The sequence below is a fragment of the Bufo bufo genome, chromosome 3, assembly GCF_905171765.1.
Source record: "Bufo bufo chromosome 3, aBufBuf1.1, whole genome shotgun sequence".
NCBI lineage: Eukaryota > Metazoa > Chordata > Amphibia > Anura > Bufonidae > Bufo > Bufo bufo.
This window is the reverse complement of record NC_053391.1, coordinates 664,383,818-664,398,898: the sequence shown is the minus strand read 5'-3', so window position 1 is coordinate 664,398,898 and position 15,081 is coordinate 664,383,818. Positions and strand designations below refer to the sequence as shown.

The following is a 15,081-nucleotide window of genomic DNA, read 5'->3' as shown; positions in this document are numbered from 1 at the left end:
ACTTTGGGAAAGGATATTCCTGTTTTTGCTATTGATTCAGCTCCACTTTCTCAGAAATCATTAAAGGGCATAGTTCACAATATCCGTTTATTTGTGAGTGATGCTCATGTTGAGGATGTGTCATGTTTCGTCCTTAGCGGTTTGCCTACTCCTCTAGTGTTGGGGCTACCCTGGCTCACTAAACATAACCCCACCATTGATTGGCAAGCGAGGCAAATAAATGGTTGGAGTAACTTTTGCAGAGAGAATTGCCTCATAACATCTGTTTCTGAGGTTTCTACTAAGACTGTACCACCTTTCCTCTCTGAATTTTTGGATGTCTTCTCTGAGAGTGGAGTTCAGGGTTTACCTCCGCACAGGGAGTATGATTGCCCTATTAATCTCATCCCAGGCGCCAAGCTGCCTAAATCTCGTTTATACAATCTCTCCCAACCTGAGAGGGTCGCTATGCGGGCTTATATCTCTGAGAGTCTGAGAAAAGGACACATACGACCCTCGAAGTCACCTGTTGCCGCTGGTTTTTTCTTTGTTAAGAAAAAAGATGGTTCTTTAAGACCTTGTCTGGATTTCAGGGAGCTGAACAGTATCACTATTCGTGATCCTTATCCGCTTCCTCTGATCCCGGACCTGTTTAACCAGGTTGTTGGGGCTAAAGTCTTTTCCAAATTAGACCTAAGAGGGGCATACAACCTGGTTAGGGTCAGAGAACGAGACGAATGGAAGACGGCTTTCAATACCCCTGAGGGCCATTTTGAGAATTTGGTTATGCCTTTTGGTTTGATGAATGCCCCAGCCGTTTTTCAGCATTTCGTCAACAGCATTTTTTATCATTTAATGGGAAAATTTGTATTAGTGTATTTGGATGACATTTTGATTTTTTCTCCTGATTTCAAGACTCATAAGGAACACTTACGTCAGGTCTTGCTCATCCTGCGGGAGAATAAATTATACGTGAAACTGGAAAAATGTGTGTTTGCGGTTCCAGAAATCCAATTTCTGGGGTTTCTTGTCTCCGCTTCTGGTTTTCGCATGGACCCCGAGAAGGTCCGCGCTGTGCTTGAGTGGGAGCTTCCTGAGAATCAGAAGGCGCTGATGCGTTTTTTGGGCTTTGCCAATTATTACAGGAAATTTATTTTGAATTATTCCTCTGTTGTTAAACCACTCACTGATATGACCAGAAAGGGGGTAGATTTTTCTTCCTGGTCGGTAGAGGCGCGTAAGGCCTTTTCTAATATCAAGGAGAGTTTTGCTTCCGCTCCCATCCTAGTACAACCTGATATTTCGTTACCTTTCATAGTTGAGGTTGATGCTTCTGAGATAGGGGTGGGTGCGGTCTTGTCTCAGGGTTCCTCTCCTGCCAAATGGCAACCGTGTGCCTTTTTCTCAAAGAAACTCTCCTCCGCAGAGAGAAATTATAATGTGGGAGATAGGGAATTGTTGGCCATCAAGTTGGCTTTTGAGGAATGGCGCCATTGGCTAGAGGGAGCCAGACACCCTATTACCGTGTTTACTGACCATAAAAATCTGGCCTACTTGGAGTCAGCCAAGCGTCTGAACCCGAGACAGGCCAGATGGTCTTTGTTCTTTTCAAGGTTTAATTTTGTTGTTACGTTCCGCCCTGGGGTTAAGAATGTGAAGGCAGATGCCCTGTCACGTTGTTTTCCGGGAGGTGGGAATTTTGAAGACCCGGGTCCCATTTTGGCTGAAGGTGTGGTGGTCTCTGCTCTTTTTCCTGAATTGGAGGCAGAGGTGCAGGCAGCCCAGTCAGAAGCTCCTGATCTTTGTCCTCCTGGGAGGTTGTTTGTGCCTCTCGCTTTGAGACACAAGATTTTTAAAGAACACCACGACACGGTCCTTGCTGGGCACCCGGGGGCAAGAGCCACACTGGATCTCATCGCTCGGAGATTCTGGTGGCCTGCGCTTCGTAAGTCGGTTGAGGGTTTTGTGGCAGCTTGCGAGACTTGTGCTCGTGCCAAGGTCCCTCATTCACGGCCATCAGGTCCTCTCCTTCCTTTGCCCATTCCTTCCCGTCCTTGGACACATCTGTCCATGGACTTCATAACGGACTTGCCTCGTTCCTCGGGGAAGTCTGTGATTCTGGTGGTGGTGGACCGTTTTAGCAAAATGGTGCATTTTATCCCTTTTCCTGGTTTGCCCAATGCTAAGACGCTGGCGCAGGCATTTATTGACCACATTGTCAAATTGCATGGGATTCCTTCAGACATAGTCTCTGATAGGGGCACGCAGTTTGTTTCCAGATTCTGGAAGGCTTTCTGTTCTCGCTTGGGGGTTCGGTTGTCATTCTCTTCTGCTTTCCATCCGCAGTCGAATGGCCAGACAGAGCGCGTCAATCAGAATCTGGAGACATATCTGCGCTGTTTTGTGGCGGAGAATCAGGAGGATTGGTGTTCTTTTTTGTCCCTTGCTGAGTTTGCTTTAAATAACCGTCGTCAGGAACACCAGTGCGGCAGCAATTTGCTCTCTCTTGTTTTTTTTTATATGTTGGAAGGAACCACAGTGTCTGTACATGTCTGAGATTTAAAGGGGTTGTCCCATGAAAAATATTCTATAGTTTTTAAAACAGCACATGGATCTGAATACTTTTGTAATTGCATGTAATTCAAAATTTAGCATAGCCACTGAGTTATTGAATAAAATCTATCTGCATAGCGCCACCTGCTGTTTTTTCTTATTTCTTTGACCTGCTCACTGAGAAGGCCGCACATGCTCAGTTTCATCCTTCAACTGCCTCCTGAGCTGTGATAGGGGGAGCTGAGACACGCCCCCTTAGCTTCAGCAGAAAAGACACTCCCCTTGAGCTTTCAGCTTGATATAGATCTAGCAGAGCAATGAATGTGGAGATCTCTGGATCCATGTGAGGTACACGGCTGGTTCCAGCTGTGTTATAAAGAGAGCAGGTAAGTATGAATTCTCAGCTGAGTGAGGCGGACTGCTGGCAATTGCTAAAATTCCATTATTCCCGGAGAACCCCTTTAAAGTGGTTGTTCAAGATAAATAAAACCTGGGGCAGCAGTAAATGTCATAAAATAACAAAAAAAGCCACATTCAAAAAACAGCAGAGTGGAGGATCAGAGCGCAGCACAGGGGAGAAAAGGGGTGATTATGAAATGTTTTGGTTATTTTATGACATTTACTGCTGCCGCCCCAGTTTTTATTTCTCTCGAACATCCCCTTTGAGAACTACACAAATTTTCAGTCTTCCATCTCCGCGTTCTAGAATTTTTGCGGCAGGACAAACTCTACCGAAAAATGGATGTATTCTGGATGACTGCATTGAGAAGCTTGGCCCCGAAGCTGCATGAAAGATGACATGCTTGACCTATCAAACAGAATCCTTCAGAAATGAGCTGAAGACAAGGAGATAAAAGAACAGCAGGTGACAACTATACCAGCGTGTCCTTCTATGAAGACTATTCGAGCTTATTGATCCGGAAGTAACTCTCTAAAGGATTAAGTGCACAGACATCATATTACGTACCTGGTGTCTATCCACTGCGATTGCTGTGAGGGTCAGGGCAGAGACATGCAGGGAACAATACTGGGCGAAGCGACTGACATGGCACATGCCTTTTCCAAACATCCAAGTGCTATTCACAAAACGGGCCTGTGGAAGTCAAGACATAGAATAATAATTACATCCCAGGGAGGCCGAGAACATAGGCTGGGCTTTTATAATGCAGTGACCTATTACTGGAAAAATATATGCAGCAAGAATAGGGCCTTAAAAGGGGTCGTGTCACGAAACATATTCTACAGTTATCAAACCAGCACCTGGATCTGAATACGTTTGTAATTGCCTGTAATAAAAAATGTTGTATAGCCACTGAGATATACAATAAAATGTATCTGTAGAGCGCCACCTGCTGTTTGTTCTTTTCCTTAATTTTTGGTCCGTCCTTACTGAACTGGTCACACGTGCTCAGCTTAAATCTTCAACTAGCACCAGGCATATGTTCTGTTAGTTACAGGGAGAGAGCTGCAGCAGAAAGGACACGTACCCTGAGCTTCCAACCTAAAAATAATCTAGCAGAACAATTAGAACAATGAGTGGGGAGATCTCTGGATCCATGTGAGGTACAGGGCTGGTTCTAGCTTTGTTAGAAAGGTGTTGTCATCAATCAAGGTTGTTTGCATCAATCATGGCCCTTTAAAGGGATGGTCAAATAATTTGGTATTGATGGCCTATCCTCAGGATAAGCCATGAATATAAGACACCAATACCCAGCATCTCCACCGATCAGCTGTTCCTTGTAGCTTTGGAACTGCACAGTACCATCCACCATGTAGTGGACAGACATCGGGTGGTGGACTCCTGCCAATCTGATATTGATGGCCTATCCTGAGATAAGGCCATCAATACTAAAATCCCAGGCAACCTCTTTAAACTGAATGTCCACCTTTTAACACTGCATTGTTTTAAGGCTCAAGGTTTTGTGCTGATTAGTTTCTTAATATATCTTGTGATACAAATCCTCCGCATAGACGTAGAGTTAAACAATAGAACTCTGGCTGCCTGCAGCCACCACTAGAGGGAGCTGGGTTTCATGCAGTTTTGCATTTAGCTTATAAGCTCCCCCTAGTGGAGGCTGCAGGGAACTGAAATATTATCATATGATAAATTGAAGCTATCAGAAAAGTGGACGTATTTAGCTTTCTCAGGGACTTGTGGCTGTTTGTAAAGTCTTAGGGTCCTAGATGCCTGTTAACAAGCACCAAACAACGATACAGTATGTGGCTCATTAAAGTAACATTTACATGTAAGAGGGGCCAACAATTGTAAATATGATCCTTCATCCCCATACAGTTTTCTTTTGTCGGCAGTACATCCCGATCCCCTGACTTTTAGTGCTGCATAAAAGATGTGATCACCCAACAAACAAGCAGTTGACACAGGCCAATGATCAGGAACGAATATTGTTCCTTCCCAATCATCAGCTCATGCAATAGGGCCCTTACACTATAAGGAGCTACATACTACTAGTGATGAGTGGCATAGGCAATATTCGAATTCGCAATATTTTGTGAATTTTTGGCCGAATATTCGCAAATAAATTGGCAAATTCGAGAATTTGTGATCTCCAGTCATTGTTTACTTGATTGCGAAAATCAGCAATGTAATATATTAGCGATAAATTCGCGATTAGAATATTCAACACTATTCGCGAATACAAATATATAGCACTATATTCTAAATATTCGCGAATTCTCAAAGTGTCTACCTATTTAACTCTACTGATCGCAGCCAGATTTACCTATAGACGCCTTTGGGTGAAAAGAACCTGCTGAAGTGAACAAAAAGAAATACTGTACATAAAAAACATATAAATACACTGAACAATGTGTATTACTGTGAAAACTAATGTCATATAGGGACATAGAGGGTTGTATTCTATCGGATTTTGTAGAAAAATTCAGTAGAAAAAATGTTGGCCTGTTCAACTGGACACGCAAGATATCTCTGAGAAATGGTGCTCTTTGATAGTTATATATATGCTTGCTTTACAAAATCCTCCAATCAGCTAGCGATAACTTTTCAAGCCCCCCAACAGGACAATTATTGAATCAGAGCGCCCCAGAACAACAAATGAGTACAAGCTCGCTACGTACAAGAACACATACACAGGGGCGTAGCTATAGGGATGCATAAGTAGCAGACTCTATCGGGCCCAGGAGCCTGAGGGGGCCCAAAGACCATTGAGCCACACAAGAAGACAACAGTATTAGGCCTATGGCACACGACCGTATGTGTCCGTGCCAGTGCTGCGGACCGCATATGGGGATCCGCAATACACGGGCGCCGTTCCGTGGGCATTCCGCATCACGGATGCGGACCCATTCACTTCAATGGGTCCGCAAATCCGGAGATGCTGAATGGTGCGGAACGGAAGCACGGAACTGAACCCTACGAAAGCACTACGGAGTGCTTCTGTGGGGTTTCGTCCCGTATTTCTGTTCCGCAAAAAGATGGAACATGTCCTATCTTTTTGCGGAACGGGCAGATCGCGGACCCATTAAAGTGAATGGGTCCGCGATCCGCTGCGGCTGCCCCACGGTCGGTGTTCGTGCATTGCCTATGTTACACACATGGTCATAGATATATGTGCTCTTTATTTGCATCCATACATATAATGCATTCAGAAAACCTTCAGACCATTTCACTTTTTAACATTTTGTTATGTTGCGGCCTTGTATTAAAATAAAAAATAAAAAAATCATGTTTTCCCCATCATTCTGCACTCTGTACCCCATAATGAGAATGTGAAAACAGAATGCCAGAAATCTTTGCTAATTTGTTGAAAAGGAAAAGCTAAAATCCTGTACTGACATAATTATTTGCAGTGTCCCACATACAGTATGTGTGTAAATGGGACACTTCAAACATCTTCATGTATGTGCATGCATGTTATGGTACCTTTGTCTTTTTCTTTACACTTGCAGAAGCTGGAAAAATTAAGTTTAATTTATATGCAAATGATCACTCGCAAGTGCCCAGGGGCGGCGTTCACTGTGTTGGCGCCCAGGCTGCTCTGCCTTTTTTTATTGTTCCCCCGCCCCAGCCTCTGCCTATGCCCGCCCTCCTATTCCCTTGTGTCATCCTTTGGTCCGGCCGAGATCCGCGCCTGCACACTGCCACGCTGGATCGGGACATGCGCACTGCGATGCCCATTGTGGGCACGGCATTGCTTTAACTACTGTGCACGCCCCGGCGAACGCCCCCTCGCCGCTGTTTTCACGCCATTCACCGGCGCAGTAGTTAAAGCGATGCCGTGCCCACAATGGGCATCGTAGTGCGTATGCCCCGGCAGGCGCTGGATCTCAGCCAGACCAAAGGATGACGCAAGGGAATATTAGGGCGGCCATAGGCAGAGGCTGGGGCGGGGGAACAATAAAAAAAAAGGCAGAGCAGCCTGGGCTCCAACACAGTGAACGCCGCCCCTGGGCACTTGCGAGTGATCATTTGCATATAAATTAAACTTCGTTTTTCCAGCTTCTGCAAGTGTAATGAAAAAGACAAAGGTACCATTACATTCATGTATAGGTGTGCTATAGGACAATGTAAGCGCTGTATATGGCCATATGGAGGTGACAGACTCCCTTTAAGAGGAATGTTAGTTAGTAGTTGGTGAGAGGAGGAGAAGCAAGTTCATGGAGGAGAGAGACAGGCTAAAGTCACCATGTAACGTTGTTCCTTTCCTCTGGGCCCTGATCAAGCCTGGAGAAGATAACTACAGAAACCAAGCACCAGACAGTAAGTCTATACACCAAGATGCAGAGAGCCTAGTGAGGGTAACAGCTAACTATAGCTTATGGACCTCATCAGCACAAGTGACCAGGAGTAGCTTTCCGAGTACCTGGACACAAATGGACAGTTAGTGCGCAGAATCTTTATCACTAACTAAACCTTCCGGGTAGTAGTGAAAACCAAAAAACCTTTTTAGAAGAGATTCCTGCCAAAGAATGAAGCAGATGTGTTTGCCTGCGGTGAGGGGAACGCCCTTAAAGGATAACTCCTGAATAAATAGTTAATAACATCTTTAGTGCTATAAAGAGTGAACTTAGGATTACTACCAGGATTCTTGCCTGTAAAGTATCAGCATTAGAAGAATCCCTCCATTGACAACTGCCACTACCTGATAATAGGATTACCAATGAACTTACAGTATTATTATTTGTGCTACACAAAACGCTTTCCATTGATGAACTGTACCAACTGTCCAGAGACTATTGATTCTTCAGTAAATGTTCAACTGGTTTACAACAACCGACTCATAATTCTTACTACTACACTCAACATTTGCACCTAACGGTGCTGGCGTCACGAACCAGGGGCCAAGCAGCCACAAGCACCCTAAACACCACCACCATCAAAGGCACATCAACTTCCATCTGGCTGGTGTTTCTGTAACCGAGAGTGCCCCGGAGGATTTTGTGCTGTCTTCCCATCCACTGTACGCCAGCCCAGGGAGGCATCTGCTAACCGTGAGTGCATGAACTATTGCACCCATCGGCCCACCGTGAGCCTCACGTGTTTTCCCCTGTGGTTTGATATGCTACATATTCAGACCCTAAAACACATTTGACAGCTATTACAGCCTCCAGTCTTCTTGCAGGGTGGGACTGACCCACCAGAGGATCCCCTAGTGGGCCCAGACTTTAATACTATTGTGGACCCCAAAGGTCCAGGAGAAAAAAAACTATTTGGCTACCTTTGGAGGGTCTATACGTTTGATTCAAAACCTATTAGCTTTATTGATTATATAGGAGCTGGACCTCAAAATTTATTTTTTTCAGGTGGGTCAAAGGAACCCCAATCCGACACTGTCGTCTTGGGTATGATATTGCAAGGTTTGAACACCTGGATTTTGACATTTTTAAGTCTTTCCAGAGATGTTCGATTGGGTTCAAGTCAGGGCTATGGCTGGGCCACTCAAGGACATTCACATGTTGTCCATAAGCCACTCCTGTATTGTCTTGGCTGTTTGCTTAGAATTATTATCCTGTTGAAAGGTGAACCTTCGGCCTAGTCTGAGATCCAGTGCACTCTGGATCAGGTTTTCATTTAGAATATCTCCGTACTATACCTCCTTCATCTTTCCCTCAACCCTGACCAGTCTCCCTGTCCCAGTTGCTAAAGAACAACCCTATGGCACAATGTTGCTACTACCATATTTCACTGTAGCGATTGTATTGGCTAGTGATGAGCAGTATCTGGTTTCCTTCAGACATGATGCTTAGAATTAAGGGCAAAATGTTCAATCTTGTTTTCATCAGCCTAGAGAATCTTGTTTCTCACAGTCTGAGAGTTCTTTACATGCTTTTTTGCAAACTCTAGATGGGCTTTCATGTGTCTTTTACTGAGGAGAGGCTTCTTTCTGGCCACTCTGCGATAAAGTTTGTATTGGTGGAGACTGCAGTGATGGTTGACCTTCTGGAAGTTTTGACCATTTGAGGATCTTTGGAGCTCAGCCAGTGTGACCATTCTTAGTTCTTAGTCACCTCTCTTACCAAGGTCCTTCAGTTTGGTGGGGCAGACAGTTCTAGGAAGAGTCCTGGTTGTTCAAAACTTCTTCTATTTAAGATTTATGGAGGCCACTTTGCTCTATCTTCCAGTACAGCATAAATATATTTTCTACCCTTCTCTAGATCTGTGCCTCCACACAATCCCATCTCTGAGCTCTACAGGCAGTTCTTAACTCCTCATGGCTTGGTTTTTGCTCTGATAAGCATTGTCAGCTGTGAGACCTGTAGACAGTGGTGTGTCTTTCCAAATCATGTGCAATTAACTGACCATTGGGGATTCCAATCAAGGTGTAGAAACCTCAATCAGTATATGGCATATAGTATGACGTGAATTTAAAAATCCACCTTAAAATCTGTACTGCTAGTATATGAAGGCATCACACAAGATTACTCTGTGAATACCATGGACTTCAAGGATTTCATATTTCATATACCACAGTGGAGACTAGGAAAGACGAAGCCTCACTCATGAAATCCACTATTCTGCAAGTTAAGGAGGCCATACACAGTCAATAGCTGTCGGTCGAACAAACGGTCTAACATCAAAATCCCACTTAGAAAACATATTTACCATATTACTTTATGGCGGTTTACAATGCAGTGCTTTCGTCGTCAATTCTCACATATAGATGTGTCAAGTATCTGTTCACACTTTCAATTCTGTCAGTAAATGCACTACCAGAAAATGAAAAAAGAACAGCTGGAGAACGTAATGAAATTAAGGTGACAATGACAAAGTATAAACAGTGGTGGTTGGTCAATGATCACACAAGATACAACCAAAGTGGTGCCCCATTTATTTTGGGCTCTGCAGCAGGGTATATGATGAGGCAGGGTCACATTAATACTGGGTGACATCTCCCCTTGCTGTTATACAGGCTGCCACTCTGGCTTGGTGACGGTCAGACAGATGCTGGTTATCCTCCTGTTGTATGTCTTTCCAAGCTCTTTTGCTTGGACCTGTAGTTCAGCCAAGGTGGTTCCTGGCTGCTGTGCATGAAGATCCATCGTCCCATCCAGTCCCAGACACTCTCAATGGTGGAGAGGTCTGTAGACCACGCCGGCCAGGGGAGCTGCTGAATATCTAGAAAAGAACAGTAGCACGGGCAGTGTGGGGGTGGCCGTTATCTACTTGGATCGCCAAGTCTCCTGTACTAAAAAAAAAAGCACTAGCACTGGTTCCAAGATGTCCTGGACATACCAAATGCTGGCCAATGCTCCCTCCATGAATACCAGATGGAATGGCCATGGTAGCTAATGGCTCCCCACTCCATGACACCTGGTGTTGGTATCAGGCACTCTCCACCCTCCTGAGAACTCTGATGTCACCATCATTACTACCAAGGCAGGACCTGCCTTCATAACTGAATACCAATGTTTGCCACTTGGCTGCATCAAAATTCACTATGTTCCTACACTAATGTGTGGCAGACTGGTATAATTGAGGAATACAGAAGCTGCAGCACACACTCCGGCTCCTGCGATCCTCACCGGGGGGAGCCAGTGGACAGCCGGGAGCGAACGCTCATGGTTTTTGACCTCACAGACGTGTTCACAGCAGGTAGCTGGCGGCTATGACACCAACTGCACTCGTGAGCAAGCGCAATCTTTAAACCCCCACCTGCCAAAGTAATTTTACAGTGGAACGGCGGGAAGGGGTTAAATGAAATTAACTTGTGTGAAAGTAGAGTGACTCTTTAAGAATATTACATTTAAAGAAGTTCTCAAAAGCTCCAGTATTTAGATGTTCTGGGAATTAAACAGGTATTCTCATTGCAGACATTGTATAATAAATACTTTATAACATTAAATAGGCATGGATATGCTGCGAGCCCTGGTGGAGCAGACCGGAGAATGGGAGTGGTAGTGGGCGGCTCTGACTTGGAGGAGCATGGCTGGGAGTCTCAACGCTGGACCAGAGTGACGGTGAATACAGTAGGTCTGTGGCTTTCTTGCTTTTATTTACACACTTTCAGGGTCATAAATTAAATTTGTTTTTGCGGTGGATAACCGGTTTAAGGACCCTTTTGTAGATTTTTCAGTGCCCAGAAACTTCCGGTTACCTATCTGGAAAACCCTTCAAATGCACTAAATATTTACACCATTAGGTGGTGCATTAGAGCGCTGCACTACACTTGAATAACAGTACAAAGAGCTCCTGAGCATGCTTCCCTTAAACAGCGCACCGTGTGGCCATGCATGGTATTGCAATGCATTTTCACATTTTTGAGCAATGGAATACACTGGGCTTCACTCTCTCCACAAACCAGACGTATCTCTGAATGTATGCAGTACGTATGTTGTCATTGTGTCTATATATATATATATATATATATATATATTTTTTTTTAGATCTACCCCTGGATGATGATAGTGTATGCAGCTTGTGCATGATTAGATTTCCAGTGTAAAATGAGAAAGCACTCCCTGGAACATGTTCAATGTGATATTACACCGCTGGATGACATATTATCATGCAAACCAGCTCTCGGCTATAGAAATGAAATTGGATTTTGCTGTGTATTCATTTGTGCAAAACTGAAGGAATGTTAACTCCAGACGTAAAGATCTGTAATGGAAGGGAATTGTATCTGTAATTCTGGCTAATCATTGACACGTGCAGGATATATACAATATGACTATCCCATACTGGAGGACTGACGGAGCCGTTCATGGCAAGCCAACAAATCCCATGGATCTAATCAGTACATACGTTCTCCCATGAAGCAGACAACTGAAACATGACGATTAGTCTAGAAGGCAAGCTTTCTATGGATCGACAGTGTCTGACTTCAACTTTGCTTAAACCAATCAATTACCATTTGAAAGCACAAAAGGAATACCGTACCTTAAATCCAGATCAACCCAAGGGGATGATCAAGTGAAGGAGCGGATATGATACGTATTTCTCTCCCTATAGTAGCGAATGGGAGCTCACCACGCTTGCCAGGCCACCGCTCCTATTCATTTCTATAGGGCCAACGGAAATAGCTGAGCCAGCGCTCAGCTATTTTTGGCGGCCCCATAGAAATTAATGTTTTTTTTAACAGCCAGTGAAAAGCGTCTGTCAAAGAAATAGTCCTATTTTTGACCACTTTCACATTAGACAGGAGTGCACCCTTCTAACGGCAGTGGCCTTTTTGGGGATAAAATCGCTTTTATGGGGATAAAAATTCAAAAAAATGACTCACCTGATTCACTTACACGCACGGAGGCAGTCGTTCCTCTATTGATGCTGAAGGACCTGCTCTACAAACATGATGATATCAGCATGCGCTCCCAGTGATCATGCTGGAATTGCATTGGTTACATCATCACGCTGGGCGCAGGTCCTTCCGCATCAAGAGAAGAGCTACTGACTCCGCGTGTGCAAGTGGATGGTCTTTTTTTTTTCCAGCTTAAAACAAAAAAGTACATTATTACAACTATTGGGGACATTGGGGCCACTCTAGGGAAGATTATTATTGCTGGGGCCACTATGGGGGACATTATTAGTGATGGGGGCCACTATGGTTAACATTATGTATACTCCAAATACTCCAAATGTTGGGATTTTATAAAAAAAAAACTCCAGCGAAAACCACCCATTTTTAATGACCGTTTTTAAAAGTCATTAAGAACACATACAAAATGGTCATTAAAAACAGCCAGATGGCCAGTAAATTGATGCAAAACAGGTTCAAAACTGGCCATAAAAAAAAACTTATATTTATGTGAAGGTTCTAGTTCAGCTAGAAACTATATATTAGGAGAGCCGTCAGAGCACCTAGTGTTCTGCAGTTAGGGAACAGTGCTTAAAAGAGAATCATTCCAGACTGCATTTGTGAACAAAAGAAGACACTAAGGCTACTTTCACACTAGCGGCAGCCTTCTTGGGCAGGCTGTTCCGGCGGGGAAACAGCCTGCCGGATCCGTGCTGTCGCTAGTGCACTGTCCGCTCCGGCCCCTTGACTACATGTCGTAGTTTTATTTTGGCTGCCTCTCAACATGCTTGCCATGCTTCGGCCGGACCTCTGGCCCACCCCAATTATAGTAAATGGGGCCTGAGCGGACTTCCAGCGGCACGGTGCACTAGCGACAGCACGGATCCGGCAGGCTGTTCCGGCGGGGGAACAGCCTGCTGGAGAAGGCTGATGCTAGTGTGAAAGTAGCCTAAGATGGGTATTCTGAGCAGCATACTATGGGTCACCAGCCCTGGGACCAATGAGCCAGCCAGACTACTAAGCCACAGACCATGGGCCTCCAGCCTTTGGAAGGGTACTAGCCTTCTGAGAGAGAGGGACAACTAGCTTAAAGGGACACTGACAGGGCCAAAAAGCATATTAAGGTATATATATGACCGTACAGGTCTTATAAAGTGTATAAGAATCATGTAAGTATCCCCCCTGTCCACCTTATAACTACAGTAATGTGAAGTTTTATAACCTGCTGGAATCGGGTTCAATCTGCCCAAGGGGCGGTGTTTCACCTCAGCTTGCGCCCAGCCATCCTCGCCACAACTGCTGTTCGAAGCGCCGCCCAGCTCATCAATATTCACTTCGCTGGGCGGCTACTAGTGTCCCCGGCTATCTTCAGCGCATGCGCCCGGCACCCTCACTGGCCGGGATCGCATCGCGCCTGCGCACAGTCTCATTCTCAGAGGCAGCCTCTGAGAATGAGACTGTGCGCAGGCGCGATGCGATCCCGGCCAGTGAGGGTGCCGGGCGCATGCGCTGAAGATAGCCGGGGACACTAGTAGCCGCCCAGCGCTGCCCAGCGAAGTGAATATTGATGAGCTGGGCGGCGCTTCAAACGCCAGTTGTGGCGAGGCTGGCTGGGCGCAAGCTGAGGTGAAACACCGCCCCTTGGGCAGATTGAACCCGATTCCAGCAGGTTATAAAACTTCACATTACTGTAGTTATAAGGTGGACAGGGGGGATACTTACATGATTCTTATACACTTTATAAGACCTGTACGGTCATATACAGTATATACCTTAATATGCTTTTTGGCCCTGTCAGTGTCCCTTTAAGTCTTTCCTCTGCACGAACCCTTCTTCTGCCTGGGAGAAGACTGGAGAAGCCAGCCCAGTGCCTTGCCTGTATTGTTTTGCACTTTATTTCCTCCAGTGAAGAAGCACCCCGGTTTACTGCAGACCCTGACTCTTTGGACTTATTTCCCATTGGGGTGCATCACGCCTTACCATCCTTTCTGGAGAATAGCAACATGTGGTGACACCTTGACGGTGTCCAGGGGACCCAGCGTTGCGTTGGTGTCACCCCAAACCCAGCCACTGCAGAATGCTCTCAATTGAGGTGTAACTAGGGGCACCGTTGATCACACTGTGGCTGACACTGCTATGGGGGCACTGTGGGACCTAAAGATTTTGCTTCATCACACTATCCACACATACACATATTCTTCTTTTGGCATGGAAGCCTTCAGGTTGCAGCGGTTTGGCTGGGTTCAAGACAAAAAATGTTTTCAAGCCCTAATGTAGACTGTCTATTTAGTATTTCATGGATCACCTCTTGTTGGGTTGCTCCACAGCTGATTGCTGAAGGTCTCAGGCTAAAATTAGCTAACCTTCAGGGGAAACATCAGGGTAGCACTCCCAAAAATCATGTTAGGCTACTTTCACACTTGCGGTAACCTTTTCCGGCAGGATGATCCGTGCTACCGCTGGTCTACCGTGCCACCGTTTTTTGTCTGGCCACCTCTCGGCTTGTTTGCCGTGCTGCGGCCGGACCCCCGGCCCGCCCCCATAATAGTGAATAGGGCCGGAGCGGCACGGTGGACTAGGGGTAGCACGGATCCGGCAGGCTGTTCCCCCGCCGGAACATCCTGACGGAAAAGGCTACCACAAGTGTGAAAGTAGCCTTAGGCTACTTTCACACTTGCGTTTGGTGGGGATGAGTCATGGATCTGCACAGACGGATCCGTTCAGATAATACAACCGTCTGCATCCATTCAGACCGGATCTGTTTGTATTATCTTTAACATAGCCAAGACGGATCCGTCTTGAACAGCATTGAAAGTCAATGGAGGACGGATCCGTT

At 45.4% G+C, this 15,081-nt stretch overlaps 1 protein-coding gene across 1 annotated transcript in view; it reads right to left on the bottom strand.

Moving 5' to 3' along the window:
* Positions 1 to 15,081, bottom strand: part of GPR83 (G protein-coupled receptor 83) — a 49,178-nt gene that overhangs the window by 28,098 nt on the left and 5,999 nt on the right. The window contains exon 2 of the mRNA XM_040422637.1: positions 3,500 to 3,625. Coding sequence (XP_040278571.1) covers positions 3,500 to 3,625 — 126 coding nt within the window. The remainder of the gene's footprint in view (positions 1 to 3,499; positions 3,626 to 15,081) is intronic.